Source organism: Hippopotamus amphibius, chromosome 9, assembly GCF_030028045.1.
Source record: "Hippopotamus amphibius kiboko isolate mHipAmp2 chromosome 9, mHipAmp2.hap2, whole genome shotgun sequence".
Lineage (NCBI taxonomy): Eukaryota > Metazoa > Chordata > Mammalia > Artiodactyla > Hippopotamidae > Hippopotamus > Hippopotamus amphibius.
In genome coordinates, this window is record NC_080194.1 from 64,161,307 (window position 1) to 64,185,377 (window position 24,071).

General features: G+C 39.4%; 1 protein-coding gene across 2 annotated transcripts in view; it reads right to left on the reverse strand.

Moving 5' to 3' along the window:
- Positions 1 to 23,430, reverse strand: part of CCDC81 (coiled-coil domain containing 81) — a 38,979-nt gene extending 15,549 nt beyond the window's left edge. The window contains exons 1-9 of one of the 2 annotated variants that reach the window (XM_057750571.1): positions 23,352 to 23,430; positions 17,660 to 17,721; positions 16,083 to 16,239; positions 11,912 to 12,168; positions 9,263 to 9,342; positions 7,056 to 7,177; positions 4,494 to 4,617; positions 1,683 to 1,776; positions 1,115 to 1,261 (exon numbers count right to left, since the gene is read on the reverse strand). In XM_057750571.1, the coding sequence (XP_057606554.1) occupies positions 1,115 to 1,261; positions 1,683 to 1,776; positions 4,494 to 4,617; positions 7,056 to 7,177; positions 9,263 to 9,342; positions 11,912 to 12,168; positions 16,083 to 16,239; positions 17,660 to 17,721; positions 23,352 to 23,430 (1,122 nt within the window). The remainder of the gene's footprint in view (positions 1 to 1,114; positions 1,262 to 1,682; positions 1,777 to 4,493; positions 4,618 to 7,055; positions 7,178 to 9,262; positions 9,343 to 11,911; positions 12,169 to 16,082; positions 16,240 to 17,659; positions 17,722 to 23,351) is intronic. The other variant, XM_057750572.1, reaches the window with a different exon arrangement.
- Between the last annotated feature and the right edge of the window lie 641 nt (positions 23,431 to 24,071).

Below are 24,071 nucleotides of genomic sequence, written 5' to 3' on the forward strand. Positions count from 1 at the left end.
TTTTAGAGGCAATGGTAAATACTTTCTGATGTGTTCATAGATTTTTTTTTTTTAGAGTGAGATTTTGTTTCCTATTCTTGGACTCTAGGCACCACCTCTACAGGGAACATAAGAAAAAACAGAAGATTTCATGAGTGGTTACCTATGATATCACAAATGCAGGAGAGGGAAGTAAGGACAGTTATTGGAGCTCACAGAAATTGAGTTAAAGCAAATGCAAAGGGACCATTCCATCTTCACTTGAGATAGGCCATGAATTTGAAGGGAAAAGCCTTGACTGGGATTATATTTTATGAGAAATCAAAAATAAAGTCATATTAATCCAGGAATTCCACCTTTAAAACTCAGTCTTAGGAATTCCCTGGTGGTCCAGTGGTTAAGACTTGGCCCTCTCACTGCTAGAGGCCCGGATTCTATCCCTGGTCGGGGAACCAGGATCCCACAAGCTGTATGGCATGGCCAAAAAATAAATAAATAAATAATAAAACTTGGGGGGCTTCCCTGGTGGCACAGTGATTAAGAATGCCTGCCAATGCAGGGGAGACAGGTTCGGGCCCTGGCCCAGGAAGATCCCACATGCCATGGAGCAACTAAGCCTGTGTGCCACAACTACTGAAGCCCATGTGCCCTAGGACCCACGTGCTGCAACTACTGAGCCTGTGTGCTGCAACTACTGAAGCCCACGCTCCTAGAGCCCATGCTCCGCAACAAGAGAAGCCATGGCGATGAGAAGCCCGAGCACTGCAACAAAGAGTAGCCCCTTCTTGCTGCAACTAGAGAAAGTGCATGCACAGCAATGAAGACCCAATACAGCGCCCCCCAAAATATATATATATGTGTATATATATGTATATACATATATAAAATTTAAAAAACAAAACTCATTTTTTGAGGTGGAAAAATCAGTGATGTACAAACATTGGCTGCATGAATATTCATCCCAGGGCTATTTACTATTAGTGAAAACTTGGACACAACCTAAGTTTTAGTTCAGCAGTAAGTAAATGATTAAATATGTTACAGTACAGACACACGATGGAACTTTTTAAATGGTTTTTACAATCATGTTCTCCTGTCCCATGTTAAACCCTCCTTAACCGAGGTGTTGATCTACCTGTTCTTTGAAGAGAGCCTCTTGATCTTTCAGTATCTGATACTGCTGTATGAGTCTCTCATCCTCCACCTCTCTCCTCTTCCTCTCCTTGCTGTAGTACAAGGGGGTATTCCGTTGTGCTCGTTGCAAGCATACATAGCACATTTCCTGTAACACCAAGTTTTAGGACAAATTGATTTTTTTACCTTTTACTTTTTTGCCTGTGTATTCCCTTCCCAAGCTCCCCAAAGGCTAGGTGGATCAAGAAGTGCACTTCATAAAAGGATGTATTGATGATATTAGCCAAATAAAATTTTCAGAGAAGGCCCCACAAATATTCCAGAGGATTTACTAAACTCTTGCTTGAACAGACGTGTTTATAGCAACTGAGAATTAGAGATTTCTCAACCCTATTTCTGTTAACCAGCAGATTTTGACTAGTAGATAGATTTATCACTGTCCAATTATGGGTCCTGAGTACTTAAGCCACACCCACATAACAAAGAAAGAGCAATTCCTAGAATTCTCCTTGAGAAATAAAAGTCAGGGAAGATTCTGACTGGGTTTGGTTTCTTTGAAGACACTGTACCTGTCCTGCCCTATTATGATCCTGGCAAGAAGTGGCTGGAGAAACTTTAGGCTTCATTTCATTGTCATTTTTCAGACCACCTGGAGATGATAAGCTATAAAAAAACAATGCAGCATTAATGTTAATGTAGTCTGACATCAATTATATTCAATTATCAATGATAATTTTAGAAACAAGTATAAATATAAGAAGATAAAAACTATCTCAATGGTTTTCTTTAGAGCATCTACATGTACAGAGGTTAAGAACCCAGCCTTTATATCAAATAAACCATGATGGGCTCAAAACTCAGCTTTCTTTATTGGAAGCTGACTGGCATTAGACAAGCTGGGTAATCTTCCAAAGTCTCACTTACCAATTCAGTGAAATTGGGATAAAATTTATTTATTCTACAAAAATTTTTTGAGTGCTTACTACATGTACTGCTCTAAGCATGGGAGAGGTAGTAAAGAACAAAACACACATACAAAAAAGCTCTGTCCTCATGGAATTAACATGCTGTTGGTGGTAGACAGCCAATAAACAAGATAAATGAGTGAATTCTATAGTCTGTTCAATGGTGATAAATGCCAAGCAAAGCTGGAGGAATGGGGTATTAAATCATGAATAGAATGGTCAAGGAAGTTCTCACTAAAACGGTGAAACTTGAGCAAATACCTGAAGGAAGTAAAGGAATAATAATAATCAGGTATCTGATGGAAAAGAACCTCGAAGAGCAAGTGAGTGCTAAGACCTTGAAGTGGGAGCATGCTTGTGGTCAGTGTGCCTGGAGGGAGATGAGTTAGTAGCCAAAAAGTAGAGGAGAGGTCAGAGATCAGGCAGGATCTTGATGGCCATGGTAATGACTTTAGCTTTTACCCTGGGTGAGAATGGGAAGCTATTGGAGGGTACAACATCCAGTACTAGCACAGCTATAGAGAACATAGCAGTCCCTCACATTATTGCTACTGGGAAGATAATTTGGTACAATCTTCTTGAGGATAATTGGTACTGTGTATCAAAAGCAGGAAAAATGGGCTCATCCCTTATCTCTGAAATTTCACTTTAAAGTTTTTATACTATAGAATATACAGGTATGTGCAAAGTATTCTGTGTGATTATATGTTACAACATTATTTATAATATAAAAAACTAAAAATCATCTAAGTATCCAACAGGAGATTAGCTAAACAAAAGATTTAATCAATGAGATGATGAGCAACCATTTGTTCATGCTTTAGAATATTTAAAGCCATGGGGACATTTTCACCACTTATTGTTAAATGTAGCAAAAGTTCATATGATATGATCTCAGTGGGGTTTTGTTTTTTTTTTTTTCATTTTTATTTTATATTGGAGTATAGCCGATTAACAATGTCGTGATAGTTTCAGGTGCACAGCAAAGGGACTCAGCCATACATATATATGTATCCATTCTCCCCCAAGATGCTCTCCCATCCAGGCTGCCACATAACATTGAGTAGAGTTCCCTGTACTAGACAGTAGGTCCTTGTTGGCTACCCATTTTAAATACAGCAGTGTGTACATGTCGATTCCAAACTCCCTAACTATTCTTTCCCCCACCCCTCTCCACTGGTAACCATAAGTTCCTTCTCTAAGTCTGTGAGTCTGATATGATCTCAGTTTTGTTTAAAATGTATGCATATGTTTCAAGTATAAATATATGTATATATTATATATGCATTGAAATGAAGGATATACACCCATAACGTTACAGAAAATTTCCTCTATTTATGGGGTTATGGGTGACTTTTTTGTATCTCTTGCTTTTGTCATTTCTTCCAAAATTTCTGTGATAAACATGTATTGCTTTAGTAATAATCAGCACAAAAAAAAAATTGTTTGGTCAACTTCTACAGGAAACCTTCACTAGGAATCCCTAATAATTACTCCCTCCTCTTTGTGGCCCCCGTACTTTTTTTTATCTTCATCATGTGCATTATTTCTTTAGCCTCAATCGCCCTACAAGACTAAGTTTATGAAAGTAGGTTTATATGTCTTTTATGTCTCATAGTTCTGTAGCTTCAGTGTCTAGAATAGTGCCCGGCACACAGTGGTGCTCAATGTTTGTTGGATTGAACTAAATTCCAAAGTGCTAGACGTTTAATTCTCAATTATCTTTCATGACAGTGAGATCATCCTAAACAAGGATGCCTAGAGTGTTGAACGTGACTTTAAGAATCCACAAAGCACCTAAATACCACATATGATAGCTGATACACTGTGACATTCATAAATTGAAAGTTGATGGCACAGTGCAAGATACATAGTAGATGCTCAATAAATACTTTATGGTTCTGATCTGAAGTCTTAAAAAGTATCCTACACAAAGGGAGAAAGAGAAAATAGAAATCTTCTGACATAAGAAGAAAACAGGGCCATCATAAATTGTAGTACATTCATTTATTCAAAGAACATTTATTGGGTGCCAGCCATGTTTGGCAAAATGCTTTCCAATTTGATCTAAATATGAACCTGTGTCACATTTTAATATCCATGCATTCAGAAAACAACAAGACAGGTTTTCCCAAATTCACAAGGAAAGTTAGATGTTCCCTCCTTTGTGCTATTTTGTTTCCACCTCTATCATAGCATTTATCCTATTGAATCCTAATTTATCAATCTGGCTTTCCCACAGACTGTGAGCCCTGGTGGTCTTGATTATCCCCATCACCTAGTAAATAGAATGTAGCATTAAGAATAGTGGATGAAGAAATGAAACAATGAACATATTTAAAATTTCCTGCATCAAGACAGGACTTGAAAATACATTTAGTAAAGTGAAACAGAAAAAAATACCCAATGCATTACCTTTGTAGGTTCGTATTCTTCCCACCACTCCCATTCTGCTCCAATTTGTTCGGCAAACTGATGTTTGCTTCTTTGGCGGGGGAGATACCTTGTCTATCTCGCATTATCTTGGGTGATAAGATCTCTGTAGAATGAATGAGGTATCACCTCACACTGGTTAGAATGGACATCATCAGAAAGTCTACAAACAGTAAATGCTGGAGAGGGTGTGGAGAAAAGGGAACGCTCTTGCACTCTTGGTGGGAATGTAAATTGATACAGCCACTATGCAGAACAGTATGGAGGTTACTTGCAAAACTAAAAATAGAGTTACCATATGACTCATCAATCCCACTACTGGGCATATACCCAGAGAACACCATAATTCAAAAAAAACACATGCACTCCAATGTTCATTGCAGCACTATTTACAATAGCCAGGACATGGAAGCAACCTAAATGTCCATCAACAGATGAATGGATAAAGAAGATGTGGTACATATATACAGTGGAATATTACTCAGATGTAGAAAGGAATGAAACTGGGACATTTGTAGAGACATGGATGGAGCTAGAGACTGTCATCCAGAGTGAAGTGAGTCAGAAAGAGAAAAACAAATACCGTATATTAACACATATATGTGGAATATAGAAAAATGGTACAAATCAACCAGTTTGCAAGGCAGAAATAGAGACACAGATGTAGAGAACAAACATATGGACACCAAGTGAGGAAAGCGGGGAGGGTTGGGGGGAAATGAATTGCAAGATTGGGATTGCCATATATACATTACTAATAAGAAAAAAAATACTCAGTTGTACACTAAATATATGCAGTTTATTGTCTGTTAACTGTATCTCAATAAAAGTTCTTTTAAAAAAAAGATCTTTATAGAATGAATGAAAGTGAGTTTCCTTTCAACTCTAAATAGGTGGTTTGTACTTACAGATTCTTTTTAACTCATGATTTTACTAGGGAACTTGTTCACATAAGATGCACTTTATCTTTAAATTATTGTCCCTTGCTCTAGTGTGGTAAAAAAAAAGTATATATTTTTATGTATACATTTTTATGTGTATATATATATACATATATATATATTTGCTGTATACTTATTACATGCAAAGCTCTGGCTTAGCACTTTAGAAAATACAAAGAGTCAAGTCTCTGTCCTCTGTGGGAATTATTGCATTTTTTGGTGCATTCCCAATGCATCTGTGGAGAGGGATGCATTCCATGTCCCTCTACTTCACCGCCATTTTCTGCTCACTGTCCAAATCTCTGTCCTTAAAGGTCTTTCAGTAAATACAGTTGACCAATAAAGAGCTTAAATAAATAAATAAATACATAAATACAGCTGAAGAGGAAAAACTAAGATATAAACAGAAAACATGAGAGCTCTCATTTGTGAAGGTCTTATCACCTGCCAACAGTACTAAGTGTTTTACACACATTATATAAATAGCAAATCAGGACAATGGTGCAGAATGTCTAAATCTCAAATAAATGGTGCAATCTTTAATGGTCTGACACATTCAGAGAAGAAAGAAGCCACTTCAGAAACCAGTAATGAGAGAAGTTTACATGGAAGAAGTGAGATGTGGAAAGGGTGCAAAGAAGAGGGTAGGATTGGGATAGACTGTAAAAAAAGGAAGGAGATTCCAGGCAGAAGAAAAAGAGTGAACAGAGAAGCATGAAGCTGAGGAAGGGTGAGGCATGTTAGAGGAACATGAAGGGACAATTTTGCTCAAAGAGTCTGCAGGGAACAGTGACAAATGAAGCTAAAGTAGGAAAGCATGTGAGTATTAGGCCAAAAGTTTATATGTAACCCTGTAGACCACGTGTCACAAAACCAACATTAACAAGGCAATGTTTACCCACTGATATATATTTTGTTTGGTCCAGTTAGCATTTTTTGTTTCCGTATAAATTAGTTGTCTACATTTAACAATCAATAGATTTCTTATGTCAGGATCTCTGCTTCTCTTGAAAAATCAGAAAATTTCCTACCACTTGGCCCACATTTCCACAAATCAATAATCTGCTAGATTATCCTATCAAGGTGTAGTCTGGCAACCCCTGGGGATCCCTAGGACCCTTTCAAAAAGTCTTTGAAGTCCTAAGATTTTCTTCACATGCTTCAACCAAAACAAACATATCACAACAGATTATATGAAGATGCAGATATGAGAATCTGCTATCTTCTATAAAGCCAAATATCAAAGATATAAAACTACCACTCTTCATTTTTCATAAAAATTATTTAGGCTAACATGTCTCCCTATCATATGATATCCAGCCCAGTTCACACATTTACGTTACCTGCCTGGACCTTGTAGGCAGCTGAGTTTTGAGCAGTGGGGAGCCAACAAAGAGATTACAGTCTAAGAGTCTGAGAGTCATAAAGTGGTTAACATGAGATACAAGATTCCAGGAACAGAAGACATTTGTTAGAGAGAAGAATACAGTGATTATTCATGAAGCTAACTTTATTTATTTTGGCCACAAGAGTTGCTAAGAAGTATGGCTTGTCTCATAAGTAGTAAAGAGTGACAGATTATACCCGGAAATCCCCAACCTACCTCGGGCACCTCCTTCTTTGTCTGACTGGTCTTTTAACTTGCTCTTCCTTTGTCGATTCTGTCCACCTTCTTCTACAATGGTCTCCATAGTTGGTTTGCTCTCCATCTCCTTGAGGTCCATCCTAGGAACAAGCCAAGGTATTTGTCCACAGGTAACTGTGTCAACTCTCAATTTTGAGAAGCAGCCAAGCTAGCTCACTGATTCTGAATGAAATAAGCCTACGTCTCTCAAGGGGGTAAGTGCTTTTATTGGCTGAGTACAAATCATGGACTCGTTCTCTTTGGGGCTAAGTCTGGGAGCCAACCAAGACCCTCCCCCACTATCCTGAGGACCCAAAAGCAGTTCCTACATAGATAAATTGCCTTGAAGGCCTGGATTAAAGTTTTCGCTTTTTATTTCAGCTTGAATTTGTCTTTTCCAGTTCTGTAATCAGATGCCACAGGCCTGACACAGTGAAAGGTAGTCATTGGATAGCTTGAAGTCAAGGACTCACAGCCTGGTAGGCAGAGTATGCCCACAAATAACCACTCCTCTCCTCCCTCTTTCTCCTCCCCACTTCTCCATCCTCTCCTCGGGCAAAAGTGAGGGACTTGCAAAGGCAAGGGGGGAGGGGTTTGTTTAGTTGGTGTGTGTAGTTGTAGATTTTCTTTGGTCTCAGGAATGGAGTGCTGGGTTAGAGCTGGGAAAGAAGGGTGGGGCAGAGGTGGCAGATGCAGTAAATTCAGGGGCCAAACTTCAAAGACATGAAACACCTACAGTTGTTTTCAGTATTTGAGACCTCATGGCCATTGCTAGGCTCTCTATTTGACAGGAACCGCCCTCTGTTCCTTAAATAACTGCAACGATTTCCCTCCTGGAGTGCTTAATTCAAACTATGTCCCAAAGGACAGCCAAATTTGCCTTCCAAAATATAATCAAAATAAAATTATTTGAACCCATCGATTTATTTTTAATGAGTAGGGCAACATGCTACAATGGAAACAACACTGGAGCAGTCTGGAGCCATGAGTTTATTTCTGGCTTGGCCCCTCAGTTGTGCAACCATTTCATCTGCAAGATGAGGGGTTGGACTAATTGACCTTTAAGGCTTATTCTCCCCCTACACTGATTTTGCTGAGATCTGTGCCATACAGTTTTTCCAAGAGGGACTTGTTCCAAACCAACAAACACAAGAGGATGTCACAGACATGAGAAAAAAAAAAGAGAGAGAGAGAAAATAACACTCTGGGAAGTTGGTTACTATTTCCCAGACTTCCCTTACTCAAAATGCAGAGTAGTTAATGACACAGCAATTAAGATTAAAAACATGATTAAGAGCTCATAACAGGTAAGTAATGACCAAACTGGAAATAAACCCACATTTCCTGACCCCTATTCCAGTGTTTTTAATACTGCATCCTGTCACTTCACTTGTTAAAAAAAAAAAATTAAAATTACATGCTGTACACCTAGAATAACACAACATTGTAAATCAACTATACTCCAATAAAAAATTTTTAATTAAAAATTAAAAAAGAATTAAAATTACAATTAATTTTGCTCCTCTATAAAATGGATAAAATTATAATACATATCTCAAGTGGCTGTAGTAAAGATTAAATACAAGACTATTGAGGAAGCGCTTAACAATACCTGGCATCTAGTAAGTGCTCCATAGACAATAATTATGATTATGATTATGATTATGATTATGATTATTCAGTGTCAGCTGCAGGCACCAGTACTGCCCACTATGCTCTTGGAGTAAAGCTGTACCCTGTCTTCCTAGCCGATTCAGAGGTTAAAATCAGAGCTCAGAAAGGAGGTGGTCTAGACTGCAGGACAAGGAAGAAGCTAGGTCAGGGGAAGGGGTGCAAAGTAGAGGAAAGCCTAGCAGGTGAGAAGAATTAATACTGCAAGGACTAAGGTTGGTGGCAGGTACTATGAGAATTTCCAGGGAACCAAGAGTAGTTTAAAAAAAGAGTATCCTAAGTGCCTGTTGTTTTTTAACGTAACTACAGAAAGTTTATGCAGTTAACTCATTTGCTGGAGCGCTGAGAGAGTGAGAGAGAGACAGAAAGAAAAAGAGAGAAAGAGAGAGAGAGACAGAGAAAGAGAGCTAGACGGAGCATGATCTAGAATCTCAAGTGTGAAACACTCTCCACTTGCATCAACAGGTCAGCAAGGACTGCTGGGCCTGGAGGGAGCTGTGGAGGAAAGCGCTGACCTGGGAAATGCAAGCACGCTGTTGGGCCGTTTCCTCAAGGATTCTCTGCTAGACAACACCGAATCCACAGTGTCGGGCCTCTGGGGACAGGGACAGAGACAGGTTACACGTGGGCTGTGGTCCAGCACACCAACAAATCAGAGCAACAGGGTGCTCAGAGGCTTCAGACTGTCATGATACTCTCTACTGGTATTTTTGTTTAGTTCTTAAAGCCTAGAGCTTAAAATCCAATGAAGAATGAGCTCATTTATCACAGTAGTCACCCTGCATGGTCGCATACCAGCTCTATTGATGCTGCCTTTTCTCAAACCATTTCCTCCTTGGAAACTGCCCTTAGAGTTGACAACTCCGTTTAGACATCTTTAAGAGGACAACCAACTTGCTGAAACTCTCAGGAAAATGGCAAATTCCACTCTTGACCCAAATAACTCTAAAACTGGGTAGTTAAGAGAAGGGCTTTGGAGTCAGGCATCCTCATGTTTAAATTCCCAAGCTGTTAACAGTTACATAGCCTTAGACCCTCAGTATGTGGGGACAATAACAGGATCAAATTCACAGGATTTTTGTGAGGTACTGTGTATAAGTGGCCAGCAGGTATAAACACTCCACAAATAGTGGCTATTATAATTATATATTTATTATAAATATATAATTATATATAATAATATTATATACATTATATTATATTATATATATAATAATTACATATATAATGTATAATAATCACATTATTCAATTATACTAATATAGAATAATATATAAAATTATTCTTTTAGGATTAATGATATGGTTTACAAAAGGCTTTCAAGGGGATTCCAAAAAATAGAGGTTTTAAAAGTATTTTGAGCAAAAGCAGCATCAATGAAATTAGCACACATCTTCCCACAAGCACTCTTCTGCAGGACAGCACTTGGGTTTACACTATGGAACATCTGGGAGAACAACAGTCACTCTCACATCCTTATTGCAGTTTCCCAAAATGTGTTTTATAGACGTTATTGAATACTGACTCATTCTAAAGGTCCATGATTAAACACATTCAGGCTGTTAAAGCAGCTTCTTCCCAGCCAGAACTCTCAGGTCCTTTAACACACCCATGTGCTTGGGCCTCCAGACCCTTTTTTTATAGATTATCTCTCAAGACTAGTTCTTTTGGAAAATGCTCCTTAAAAGGTATGTCTTAGAGTGTAGCAGACCAGTTAAAACATTATCCTTTCTTTCAAACACATATGGAAGCTCTAAGTTCTGTGGAATCCCTGGGCGTGAGAGATGAAGCAGCACTCTGGCCTTGCTTCTGGTTTTGCAAATATTTTTATGCAAAAGAGAGGGTGATGCTTGTGTGTGTGCTTCCACTTTGTACACACAGGGTCGGCATCCCTCTTAGCAATCCTGTATGAAGCCAGAGTGTGGAGGAAACACCAAGGGCCTCATTATGCACTTCTCCATCTCCTAAAGCCCCATCCCAGAGCACCATGAAAGGAGAAATTATTTATAACCTTTCCTTTCATAGCTTTTTCATTTAAAAGTCGGGCTTTTGCTCTATGGGACACAGGATTATATAGCATCTGTGATAATCCAGTTCATTCATACCAACTTAGTACATTAAGATTCAGTTAGTCCTGTTGACTGACTGTTTCACTGCCTCCTTGAAGTTCGCTGTGTCCAACTTAGCACGTAGGTCACACCAGCTACTTAACGATCAATAGTGATGGGTTAATTATGAAATTTCTTCTACAACAATGCAAATTAAAAGCTAAAGATATATTTTCGTGACTTGAATTCAATTTTTCTGTAGACTTTTTATTAAAATAAAATAGTGCAATCAGCACAAAAAGAATAATTAGGAAGTCCGGGCTTGAACTGCAGTTCCACAGCTGAGCACCCTCACTGCAGATCCCCACGTCACCTCTCTGAGCCCCCACTTTTCTCATTGGTAAAATCAGGATAATGATTCTGGCTTTATAATGTTTTGAGACAAATGAAATAATATACATGGAAGAATTTTTTAAACCATAAGGTACTATAAAAGTTCAGAATTATGAGTTTCTATCACTATAGTTTTCAGGTGGCATTGACTCAAAACTTAAAATTCCTTAGCCCCTATAACTTTTTTGTCAAAGAGTTAATCATCTATAAACAAGCCCTTCTTTGATTTGGGGTAATTGCCATTTAAAATGTCAACCCAGGGCAAGAATAAGGATGCAGATGCAGAGAATGGACTGGAGGACACGGGGTTGGGGGGGCGGGGGCGCGAAGGGGAATCTGGGACGAAGTGAGAGAGTAGCATAGGCATATGTACACCACCAATTGTTAAATAGATAGCTAGTGGGAAGTTGCTGTATAACAAAGGGAGATCAACTCCATGATGGGTGATGCCTTAGAGGGCCAGGACAGGGAGGGTGGGAGGGAGTCACGGGAGGGAGGGGATATGGGGATATATGTCTAAATACAGCTGATTCACTTTGGTGTGCCTCAAAAGCTGGTACAAGAGTGTAAAGCAATTATATTCCAACAAAGAGCTAAAAAAATAAAATAAAATAAAATAAAATAAAATATGTTAACCTTAGTTTTTCTTAAAGGTGACACATTTACAGAAGATTCAGAGCTACAATCGGAAAAGGGGTTAGGAGAAGGAAAACATTCATTTACATTTGCTAGAGCTTTCACCAAAGCTCCAGTTCCGTCCATTGTACAGAGGAAGTCCTTATAAAATCTCATCTTCACTTTGCCACCTTTGATCACGAGGACCCCAATTCCTTTGAATGTAAACTCCACATTTCGTTTGGTGGAAATGGATCGTGATAAAAAAAGCAATGTCTCCTTCACACATCCTTCCACTGTATCTCTGTTAAATGGACCCTCTAGGGATATCATGACAAAATTAAGTGGAACAATTGGGATATCACCTAGAGGAGAAAAAGACAGTTGGGGTGAGGGGAAAGAAGTGGAAATTACAACAAGGACATATCAAACATACTCACAAATAATTATCTGATCCTCACTTAAGACTCAGAAATAGAACTGTCCATGTGAAGCCTTTAGTTATACCCTATTAATAGATATTAATCAATACAATTTTCCCTAAAAGTAGAATTTTTTTTTGCTCAAAACAAGAATAAATAGCTTTCTAAGCAATACTCCAGACAAGCTTTTCATTTTCTCTTGGAGATCTATTTATAACTACAACTGTTTCTCTTCACCAAAGGGTTTTCTGAAGTTTTTAGTCCCCTTATCTCTCAGGATATGCTGCGGCAGTATTTGCCTCTCTCTTCCAGTTATCATATCATTTTTAAATGATTATAAATATCTACAAACATTAAGTGTTTTGAAAAGACAGTCATCTCTACTAGAAGTTACCTTTCAAACAAAAGTGGGTCTTATCAGTGGGTATCAGTCTGGGTGACTTGCAGACAGCTTTTCCTCTCTAATGAGTATATAAATGGCATTGCAGGGGAACATGGTTATATCCAGCATGAAGGTAAGTGCAGGCTCTACTTAACTAGAACAGATATAGGAGCTATGTATGGTCCACAAGTCAGAAAAGGGGGAAAATAGGAAAGATGATCAAGATGATACATCAAAAGAGAGACAGTAAACAAGGTGCACTGATAGAGGGCCAGGACGGAGGGAAGATAAGAACATTCTAAACATTCACTCAGCAAACATTAATTTATAGCCTTTCAAAGGTCTAACACTGCTGGATGATGAGGCTTACCAGCTCTACAAGACACAATCTTCCCTATATCAGTCCACAGCCTCTTGCACAATTTAATGGTGATTCTATACTGTCTCCCCCTAGATTCTCCCCTCCCATTTGCCCAACACCAATCTGCAATCTGTCTTCCAGCCTTTATGTAAGGACACTGTCATCTCATGATGTACAAGCCAACAGATGTGTTGCAAATCTTATTCTCATGACTTCTCTGTAACTTCTGTGGGCCTCACCCTCTATTTTCTCTTGCATCCATGGCACCACTCTTGGCTCTCCAATTTCCTCCTCCTTGGTGTCTTTTGCTAGCTTCCTTCCTCTTCTGCTTCTTATAAGATGGTGTTTGTTTTAACAGGATTTTGTCTTTGTCGGTCTCCTCTTCTTACTTTACATCATATCTCCTGGGTAAATTTATCCTAATCTTGACCTCTAGTCTCCACCCCTCTCCTGACTTCTGAAATTATCTAGACCTAAACATCCCAACAGGAATCTCAAATTCAACATGTACAAAATCAAACTCATTATTTTATCTGCCACACAACCCACCTTTCCCCTTCACTCCCTATGGCCATTAATGGCATAAGTATTCATCTATTCTCTGAGAAATGTGAGTCATCCTCAATACCTTCCTTCCTCTTGCTACCCACCGCTCTCCACTGGTGACCAGATCCCACCAGTTCTACATCTGAAATATCTCACGAGTAGATTCCCTCATCTTCCTCCTGACTGCCACTGATTTCATTCAAGCTTTCACATATTTTATCAAAAAGAGTTACCTTCCTAAACTAAAAACTGGACCAGTACAGAGAGTCCCTTGCTCAAAAACTTTCAGTGGCTCCTCAGTGCCTACAGGATGAATTCCAAAGTCCTTACCAAACCATATAAGGCTCCTCACAATTTTACTCCTACCAACCTCTTACTTCCCTCCACTTGCCTCCATGATGAAATGCCCTGGCCACACGGAAGTACCTGTTACTGCCTTCAGAAGCTTCATTCTTTCCCTTATACTTGAACTGTTCATACTGTTCCTGAAATACCTTCTACAGCTTCTCTGCCAGCAAAGTTTTATCATCCTTTAAGACCTCCTAGCATGTCATCTCCCTAAAACCTCCCCAAGCAGAGTTAGGCATCCTCCCCTTGGGGCTCCCCTGGCATTGATTCAGATCTGATCAATGATCCAGTTCTGATCAATGCTGCTTTTACAGCACTTAATCATGTTGCATCATTTGCTTATATATTTATCTACCATGCTAGATTCTGAGCTCTTCAAAGCAAGGACCATGTCTTAATAATCTTTAAGAATCATTGTATAGGGATTTCCCTGGTGGCACAGTGGTTAAGAATCCACCTGCCAATACAAGGGACGTGGGTTCAATCCCTGGTCCAGAAGATCCCACATGCCACAGAGCAACTAAGCCCATACGCCACAACTACTGAGCCTATGCTCTAGAGCTCACAAGCCACAACTACTGAGCCCATGTGCCACAACTACTGAAGCCCCTGCACCTAGAGCCCATGCTCCACAACAAGAGAAGTCACCTCAATGAGAAGCCTCTGCACCACAACGAAGAGTAACCCCCGCTTGCCACAGCTAAAGAAAGCCTGCACGGAGCAACAAAGACCCAATGCAGCCAATTAATTAATTAATTTAATTAATTAAAAAAAGAATCACTGTATAATGTTTGATTAGCTACCAAATTAATAATGAAGAATCATCACCCCAAAGCTAAACTGTCAGGAATTCCCTGGTGGTCCAGTGGTTAAGATTCCTAGGATTGTGCACTTTCACTGCTGAGGGCCCGGGTTCGATCCCAGGTTGGGGAACTAAGACCCCACAAGCCACCGTGGAGCACAACCGAAGGGAAAAAAAAAAAGCTAAACTGTCTTTTTTCTTATGAATGAGTTCAATCATGTATGTTTAATTCTGAAATTTCTTCAACCTCATAAAAAAATTAATTATAGATCTAAAGAAATTTTTTGGACTACACTACAAAATCCAAGATGCAAAATAAGCTCTATTCTAAGCTACAAATGTTTTTGCAAAAAAAAAGTTGGCTTTATTTTCATTTCATTTGGTAGGTTTTTGATTAATTAGAATATTTCTTCTGTCATAAAATTCTAGGTAAAAATGCCTGGAAAATCCATCAAACTCTCCACGCAGAATACATGCATAATGAATTCTAAGTATAGGTTGTTGGTAATTAACTTTCAGGGATGTTAACATGAAGGGAAGTTTCAGCCGTTTCACCTGTTGGCATTGGGGGTGGACGATCTCTCTTCATCCAGATATGAGTCTGCTGCAGGAGGGTACGATAAGGAAGGTTGAAAGGAGCACAGCCAGAAATTAGGAAGGAAGACCCCAGAGGCCTCTAAGTAACCAGGGCAGGTGTCACAGAGCCACACGTGAAAGCCAGAATGCAATATCCTGTGGCAGGTGTCATGTCTCCCACTATGTCTCTAGCACCTGCAACAAGGCTTGACACATAGCTGGCCCTCAGTAAATATTCATGGAAGGAAGGAAGGAAGGAAGGAAGGAAGGAAGGAAGGAAGGAAGGAAGGAAGGAAGGAAGGAAAGAAGGAAGGAAGGAAGGAAGGGAGGGAAGGAACAAGGAATGGAAGGAAAGAAGGAAGATTTCAGGGCATGAGAGGTGTATATGGTATTAAGTCTTTACGGAATTATTAACCTTCTAACAACTTTTAAACTTTAATCATTTAGATTATATATATTAGAGACACAGCAATCTTTTTCCAGCTGTTATTAACTGTGATTCTCCCAACCAGTGACCCTAATTAACTTTCTCTTCTTTATAACCACTTTTAATTTCTTAGGATCTGAAATATGAATAAAAATATGTATGACTTGGTGATGTGGTTTTATATACATTTGCCCTGATGCCACATCAGGTCTTCAGCTACTGAGGTGTAACATGGCCTGCAGGAAGACTGTATATTATTTCCTACCTCGGCCCCTCCCTCTGCCAAACGTACCACATGAAAGGAGAGCTCCTCAAATCAAAAACCAGTAAAGCAGCAAATGGCCAAGCTTCGCCCTTTCGTTTTTATCCCCAGGCTGGTCACCTTTTGGGAAAGTTAAAAGTGAAATATATTTACCAGGAGTATATACTTTGTTCTGTTTGAGTCGATGGATCTGTACTAACTTCTCTGTCATGATAAACACGGGCCTCTGAATGAGAATAACCTTCTTGTTTCCCACCTCAAGTTTTTGTCTCGTGAAAGTGAAAGTTCCAAGTCCTGGAATCTGAACTCCCTGAGCAGATAAAGAAGGGGAAAAAAAGCAACAAAGAGAATTCACTGTAAATGTAAAGAAAAATAATCCTTAGCACTGTAATCCCAAAAAAACATGAAGAGAATTAACCTTGGGCATTATTCAATAATCTTTATGATTCCTTACAGCTTTAGTACTTTATGACTCTAAGTTTTCAAATAAGTATAAAATATAATATATTCATCCATGATGCTTTTCTGATCCCTCATCTCCATATCATTCAAAGGCTATGAGGACTAAGAAAACTTGTATGGAGGCCATAGCTGCTTTTAATCCATATCTAAGATTACTCTTGTCCTAAATTGTGTGACATTTTCAATTTTAATCCCTTGCCATCAGAGGGGGATTTAAGGGGTCATGAGAATCTCTGTTCTCTCATTCCTTTAGATTTTATGTCCCTCACTTAAAACCCAACGACCCAAAACATCCAAGACATATGCTGCAGTGTGGTGATCTTGGCTGATGGGTAGAAGCAAATGCTTTTGGCTCTCACACTGGGTCTCTGTCTCCCTGAAAGTATCATACATCAAGGGTTACAAAGTCAAATACCTATAGGAGACAAGAAAGAATGCAAGGGAGTGAAGGTACTGAGCCAGATAACGTGATGGCTAGGGAGCGTGTGCCCCATCTGAAGGGGAGAGCCCCTGTCAGCTCCAGCTGAGTGTCACATGTAGGGAAGGAAAACTGTATCATTAATCTGCTAATTTTTCGAGAAAATAAATACAAAACTTTACATAAATTCTTCCAATTTTAAGTGCTGATGACTAATTCAAATTATCAGACCAAATAAAATAGGTTTCAAGGATGAATTTAGCTCAAAAGCTGTCATATTGGGACCTCTGAGTAGGGTATAAAAGTTTCACAACATCCCAGCTCCCTCCAAACTCCCAAAATCTCTGTTCAGTTCTACAGCATCCAAACTTAAAACTTGATGGGAGGAAAAAGTTTAGCCACGGGCAAAGTTCCTCAATTTTGGCAAGTTGAGTTCAGTTCCTGACTGCCTTCTTATATTTCAATTAAAATCCATCCCCTGCAAAGAGGCAAAACAAGAAGCATCATATCCTTATATAGCTATGCCAGGAACTATCAGGTCACAGATGAACAGAATTCACCTACTTCCTCTACATGCACCCCGGGCTGATCAGTGATGCACTTCCTATCACCAGAAGAGCAAAACTTTCAAATTCATTACCTAAGGGTGAAATCCATGTTTGTTAAATCTACTGTTCACAAGTCCTAAGTATGAGCATCATAAAATCCCAAAACTGCAAGTTAAACTGGGTGGCTCTAAAGTCTGCTCTCCTGCTCCCAGCAAAACTATATGAGACTAAGGCAGAAAGATTCTTTGACTTCCTACATTAAAATTAAAGCATACGAAAAAAAATTAAAGCATAAATCCTACCTTACATAGGGATAGCTGCCGTTCCACAAATTCTGACACATTCCCCCAAATAGTAGAGACTTCTGAAATTCAAAGGAAACAAAAAATAATTTATGAAAGCACCCCTGTGATAGTATCTTAGTGTTAATTAAATTGTAAATATGAAATGCAGAACCAAATAACAGTAATTTCTAATTAATTTAGAATTAACAGAAAATAAGGTCATTCTCCAAAGTTAATTTTCCTGGTAAGTAAAGCTTACCCCTTTAAGTTCCAAAAATGTGAAGCAGGAGGAGGGGGAAGAGGAGGAGAAAGAGGAAGGGAAGAAGGGAGGAGGAGGGGGCGGGGGAGGTGGAGGGAAAGAAAAAGAAATTTCTGAAGAAAATCTTCCTAGAATAAAGGAAAATCTATCACACCTTTCCTTTAGTCTATAAACAGAATTAACCAAGTATAATCTAGCCTTTTCTTAACGACCCATTCAACAAGCCTCTAAGGGTCTACTCTAGTATCTGATTAACATGAAGATGCATTCTTACACCATTCTACAACACAGGAAGAAGGCCAGGGGCCACTAAGGCATGAAAGGCTGCTGTCTGTATACTAACTGCCTCTGTACTTCTATTTTGGCTAAATTCTTGACTCTACTTTTCACTCTCATTTGTCACTGTTGGACTCCAGCTGTCATTTCTCTCTGCTGCTAGTGTTCTGCAGGCTCCCTACCCAATCCTAATTCACTGCTTCTGATCTGTTGTGCTCTTGATTTCAACAAATATACTAATATTATGTCTAAAATAACATTTTTTAAAAACAGTCTTTTGCACAGGGGTCCAAGGGGCTTTACTTTGAATTAGGGCATAGACGTTGCACTTTCTGCTTTGAATGATCAGGGGGAGGCCTTCTATGCTTATTTTCTTGTACTGAACTGTGTTCCAAAAAAACTGTGGTAGAAAAATAAGTAGTTGCCAATAACTAAAGTGTTAATGTATGATATGAAGGTATACTCTAGTTATAACTTATATTCATAGATATAGAAAACTGTGTCTGTGTTGACATTTCCATTCCAAATCTAGTCATGAGTTTATGACAGATACAGTCCACTAATGAACTCTTTGCAAATCCAAAGAGTGTTATGTTTTAATTCTCAAAATAGAGGATCAAGAACACTGGCATTTACCAGATTGCCACTTCAGGTCACAGATGCAGTTGGGGACAAAAACCCATTCTTTCCTCATTTTAGAAACTGCTTGACTTATTGGTATAACTGTTTTTCCTAATGGTTTAAACCACCAGCTAAAGCAGAAAATTGTAGTCTTTTAATCCAGTATATCAGGGCTATAAATATTTATTAATATGCCAGGAAAAGAGCAGGTTAGGCAACAAGAAGTAGCAGTGACTCTTATGAGCATCTAGGAACAGTTGGGTGATGGAAACTTAATCACCAAAAAAACTAGGGCTGCGTGCTACAGTGAGCTGAATGCCAAGATTCCGCCCTTCACTCTAAATCATGGATATACAGTTTGTTATAATCAGGCATTTCTTCTATTCTGCCTCAACCTGCTGCATTTCCCACTCCTCCTCACCCCCACAGACAAAAGAATTCTACTGCTGACTGCTAAGAACTAAGAAGGGCTTTCAAACAGTCCCAACTGTACTTTAAATTCAAATTTTCATCATGACTAAAAATATTATTAATTCACTAATGGTTAAAGTCTCTATCCAGACTTACATGGAGACTTTTCAAAGCAAAACTGTTAAGCTTTTCACCTAGACTCATGATATGCAGCTCAAATTTCAGGAAAACAATCTAACCAAAGGAAATGATTTAATTAGGGCCAGGAGAAACTAGATAGCTTGCAATCCAACCCTAGTGAAAAGTCTTGATGGAGCTTAATTAAAATTTGAAGATCATCTTTCCTCATTTGAATGATACATTCAAGTCCACTGTGTTGTTTTACTCTGTAAAATCTAATAGGTAAAGTCATATAAGAGCAGAGTTATTATTCTAAACTGAAATTTGATATTTTTCACTGAAGGAAAAGGAAAACATGTACATCATTTCCCTTAGCAAGTTTTAGACTCCTGCAATTCAAATGGAATAGATTTGGAAATGCTACAGACTGTGATTTCTAACTGATTTTTTCCATATCCCAAAGTGTCAGAAAAGGTATCACTAAATCTCAAAAGAAAAATTTTAATCCAGTCTAAAAAGTGAATTAAAGAATATGCTACTTTTATATTTTTAGGAAAGCTGAGGTTATTATTTATTTTAATCAGACACTGAAATACCAAGAATCACGAGAATAATCCCTGGACATACCTTCTATATTCAATTCAACCTTCATTTGCCTTCAAATTCTAAACATTTTGTGCATTCAAAACCATATTTTTAAACACAATGCCAAGTGTATTCCAAGCAGGAATACTGTATCTTTATATATAATCATTATTTTAAAAAAAAGGGCCAAGTGCCCATTATGTAAATTATAGAATAATATATACTTGAAATAGATATTAATATCAAAAGTAAAAGATAAGTCCCCTGACTTTATAAAACATCCTCTAAAGTTAAAACACTGATATACAAACAGAGCAAATTATTACAGAGTGATCTGGACAAAGAAACATATTCCCAGAGCACAGTGCAGTGGGAACATCAGTGTGTTGGGTGTCTGAAGACCTACAGCCTTCCTGCCTTCCCGGACTGCTAGCTATGTCGTCTTCCATAGTTTCAACCAGCTCACATCTGTAAAATGACGAGGGTACCCTCTAAGTACTATAATTACATTAGATTAAACTTTGGTGAAATGTACGGACGCAGCACACCTTAACATACACAATGATAAAATTGAATTTGTGTGTTTTGCTGATATTGGGAGTTTATCCTCACCTCCTTTATAGTGGGTCATTTGTGAAAGTTAGTAAATAGTCATTTGACTTCTACTTCTGTCATTCAACCAATAAAGCTCTTGCTGAAGTCACCAGTGATCTCCTTGTCAATAAATTCAATGGACTTGTTTAATTGTTCACCTCTCTGACCACTCCCTCCTCTTTTAAGCACATCTCCTTTTGGCTTTTGTGACACTTCTCTCTCCTGGGTTTTCTTCTTGCCTCTCGAGGCACTTCTTCTGTCTCCTTTGTGAGCCTACCTTCCACAACCCAGCCACTAAATGTTGGAGTTTCTCAAGGCACAACCCTCAGCCGCCTTCCCTTTCCACTCCATACTTTCTGCTTAAGCATTCACATCTTTGCCCAGGGCTTTAATGACCACGAATATGTAGATGACCCTAAATGTTTATTTAGAAGCCCAGGCACCTTTGGTCTTTTGAGGCTGCAGACCTGAAAAGTTGCTTGCAGACCCAGCTGCCTACCTGGACATCTCACGAAGGCATTTTAACTTGGGTTTTCCTTCCCTTAAATGTTGTCCTTTACCCAGGGTTTCAGTCTCAACGAATGGCCCCATCATCAGCTCAGTTATATAAGCCAAGGACTCAGAAGGCATTCTTGAAACCTCCCTTCTCTCTCACTTCTATATCCAGTCCGTCACTATAATTTGCAGAGTTTTTCTCCAAATAGCCTTTCAGTCTGTCCACTTCACTGCGTTTTTACTGCTACCAATTCAAACCAAGAGTGAATTCAAATGACTCATTCTCACTAGGTTACTGTTATAGGCATTCTTGACCCTCCAATTCATTCTCCACATTGCCACCAGACCAATCTTCTCAAAACACAAACTTGGCCATGTCATTCAGCTCCTCCTTTAGCTCCACTCAAAACACTTAATAGCTTCCCCTCAGGCTGAACAGCCAACATCCTTAATGTGACTTATGAGGCCAGGCACAATCTGACCCCTCCACTTCCCATCAGCCTCCTTTAAGAACACATTCCCTCCTGCAGCTATAAAGCTATAGAGCATGTTGACCTTCTTTCAATTCCTCAATCACACCATGCTCCCTCCCTCCAGAGTTTTGCTCTTGCTACTCTCTGCCAAGTGCACTCTCCCCTCCCCTCCCCTCCCTGTTCAACTGATTCAGTTCACCTACTTAATTCTGAAACCTAGCAGGACCATGTGGGTTCTTCCCAAGGACAAACCCCCCATCCCCTGTGTCCCCTGCGTATTGCTTGTAGGAAAGCTTTAGCCTCCTAGACCTTCCCCGAGTTCCAAAGAGCAAATTTAATCAGAGACATGAGAAAATGCAAAAACAAAGGAAAACAGTCAAGCAAGACAAAATAATGAGTTTAGCCACAAAGTCAAGGACCTTTAGTTCCTTTTCAGAGGCCAAAGATAATGTCCTGAGCTATATCCTTGAGTTGTTTTGCAGATACTAAAACCCCCACCAGGTGGAGGAAGTTAACTGCATGCTGACCAACAGCATGTAGATCCCAAACAGGTTGGAATTAGAAGGTTGATGCCTGAGATTCCTGAAACATCACTGTGTTACCTCAACATCAATCAAGGAGAGAATCGTACACAAGCTTATCACGCACCCTGCAACCCTCTCCCTCACACTATGTTTAAAAACCTTTCCCTGAAAGACATTGAAGAATTCAATTCTTTTGAGCATGGGCTTCCCATTCTCCTTGCTTGGCCCTGCAATAAAGGCTATACTTTCCTTCACCAAAACCTGGCGTCAGTAGATTGACTTTGCTGCACATTGGGCAAATGGACCCAAGTTTGGTTTTGTAACAATTCCAACTCATTCTTTACATCTCAGCTCAAATCTTTCCTTCTTCAGCAAATCTTGACACACAACTCCATTCTCAACCCTCATTACAAGTTCTCATTGTACCATACACTTGCTTGGTAGCACTGACTAAATGTAAATTTATATTCATTTCTGCGAATACTTGGTTAATGTGTATCTTCCTCATTAGATTGTAAATTCCAAGTTTTTTGCTCAACATCAGTTCTCTGGTGCCCAGCACACAGTATGTTCTCAAAATACTTGAATAAATAAATTATATATAAATTTATAAATATGCCAAATATTTTAAAATCCATAAAACCATTATTTTAAATACTTCTTTTAGAAATAACAAGAAAAATAGGAGTGATGCAAAGGAAAGAGAAAGAAGAGGCATGTACTCCTATTTATTTTGTCTCCTAAAATCATTTGGTTAAAGCCTAGGCATCATTCCTAAGTTACAGTGACTTAATAGCAATAATAGCTTGCATTTCTGGAGCACCTTTCTTCCCAAAGGCTCCTGTTGCTTGCAGACAGTTCTGTGTCACTTTTGGGTCACTCTTCTAAGAAACTAACCAAGCCTAGTAAGTTTTCTATGAGAAGATGTCAGGTCTTCTCCCAAACACCCAGTTCTTTTTTTTTTTTTTTTTTAAATCTCACTTTCTTAACACAACCTCAAGATACCAGTGGCAACAAAAGTAGCCTTGTCTTTGCATGAACTCTGAGAAGGTGTCCTTTGGGGTGGTTGTTTTTAGCTAACATTTATTGAGCACTTACTCTGTGCTAGTCCCTAAGCTAAGCCCTGTGTATACATTATCTGGTTTAATCAAAAACCCTCAGCTGGCCCCTTTCTCTCATTAACGAAGTCAATAAACAAAGTGTCTTCGGATGTCCAGCATGAGCCTACAGTGACTGCCAACTGGTTGCCAAGGCAATACAGCCATGAGACAAGGGATAGGGAAGAAGGTCTTCGTCTTGCCCCCCAAGCAGGTAAAGGTTTGTCCCCAAGACCTCCGTCCCATGTCGCTTACCCTCCTGGCTCAGCGAGGGCAGCGTGGGCAGCACGTGCCTGCCTACGTCCTGCAGGGAAGGGACGATGGTGTCCAACATCTCCAGTCCCCAGCCGGCTGGGTCTTCAACGGGTCTCTTTTCGTCCTTCTTTATATAGTTTACAAAATAGAGATTTTCCCACTTACCAGCCCTCTCCCCTGGGAAATTTGGATGTGCCTTAAAAATAAAAATTACCAAATCTTGATTTTTTTTTTCTTTCTTAAACGTTTTTTCTCGCCGTCCCTCCCGCACTCTGGCTCTCCCTGAAAGGCTCCCACTACAGGAACTCAGAGAGCTGTCCGGCACTTGAATCAGGAAGTGCAAATCCAAGCCCAGAGGACCACTAAGCTTCCCAGTGAGAGGTTAAGCCGGAGCAGTGAGCAGAGTAGAGGGATAGGAGGAAGGCAGGCCTGCCAAGGGGAGGGAGGAGCGTGTTGCTAGGACGCGACAAAGGGCTGCTCCGTTGCTAAGGAGTCAGAGTAGGGCTTCGGCCCCGCCCCCTTAGGTGGGTCTGTCCCAGGTGGCCCGGGTAGTTCCGGGCTCCAGGCAGCGAGATTGAGAAGTAATTCAATGTTTTTTAACTTTGTTTTTTCCTTACCCTCTTACCTGAGCAGCGAGGACAAATCTGGGAATAACCTTTTGCCCCGAGTGATGGACTTCTGAGTCTCTGGATGTGTTTGAGGGTTTGGGTGTCAGCTGGA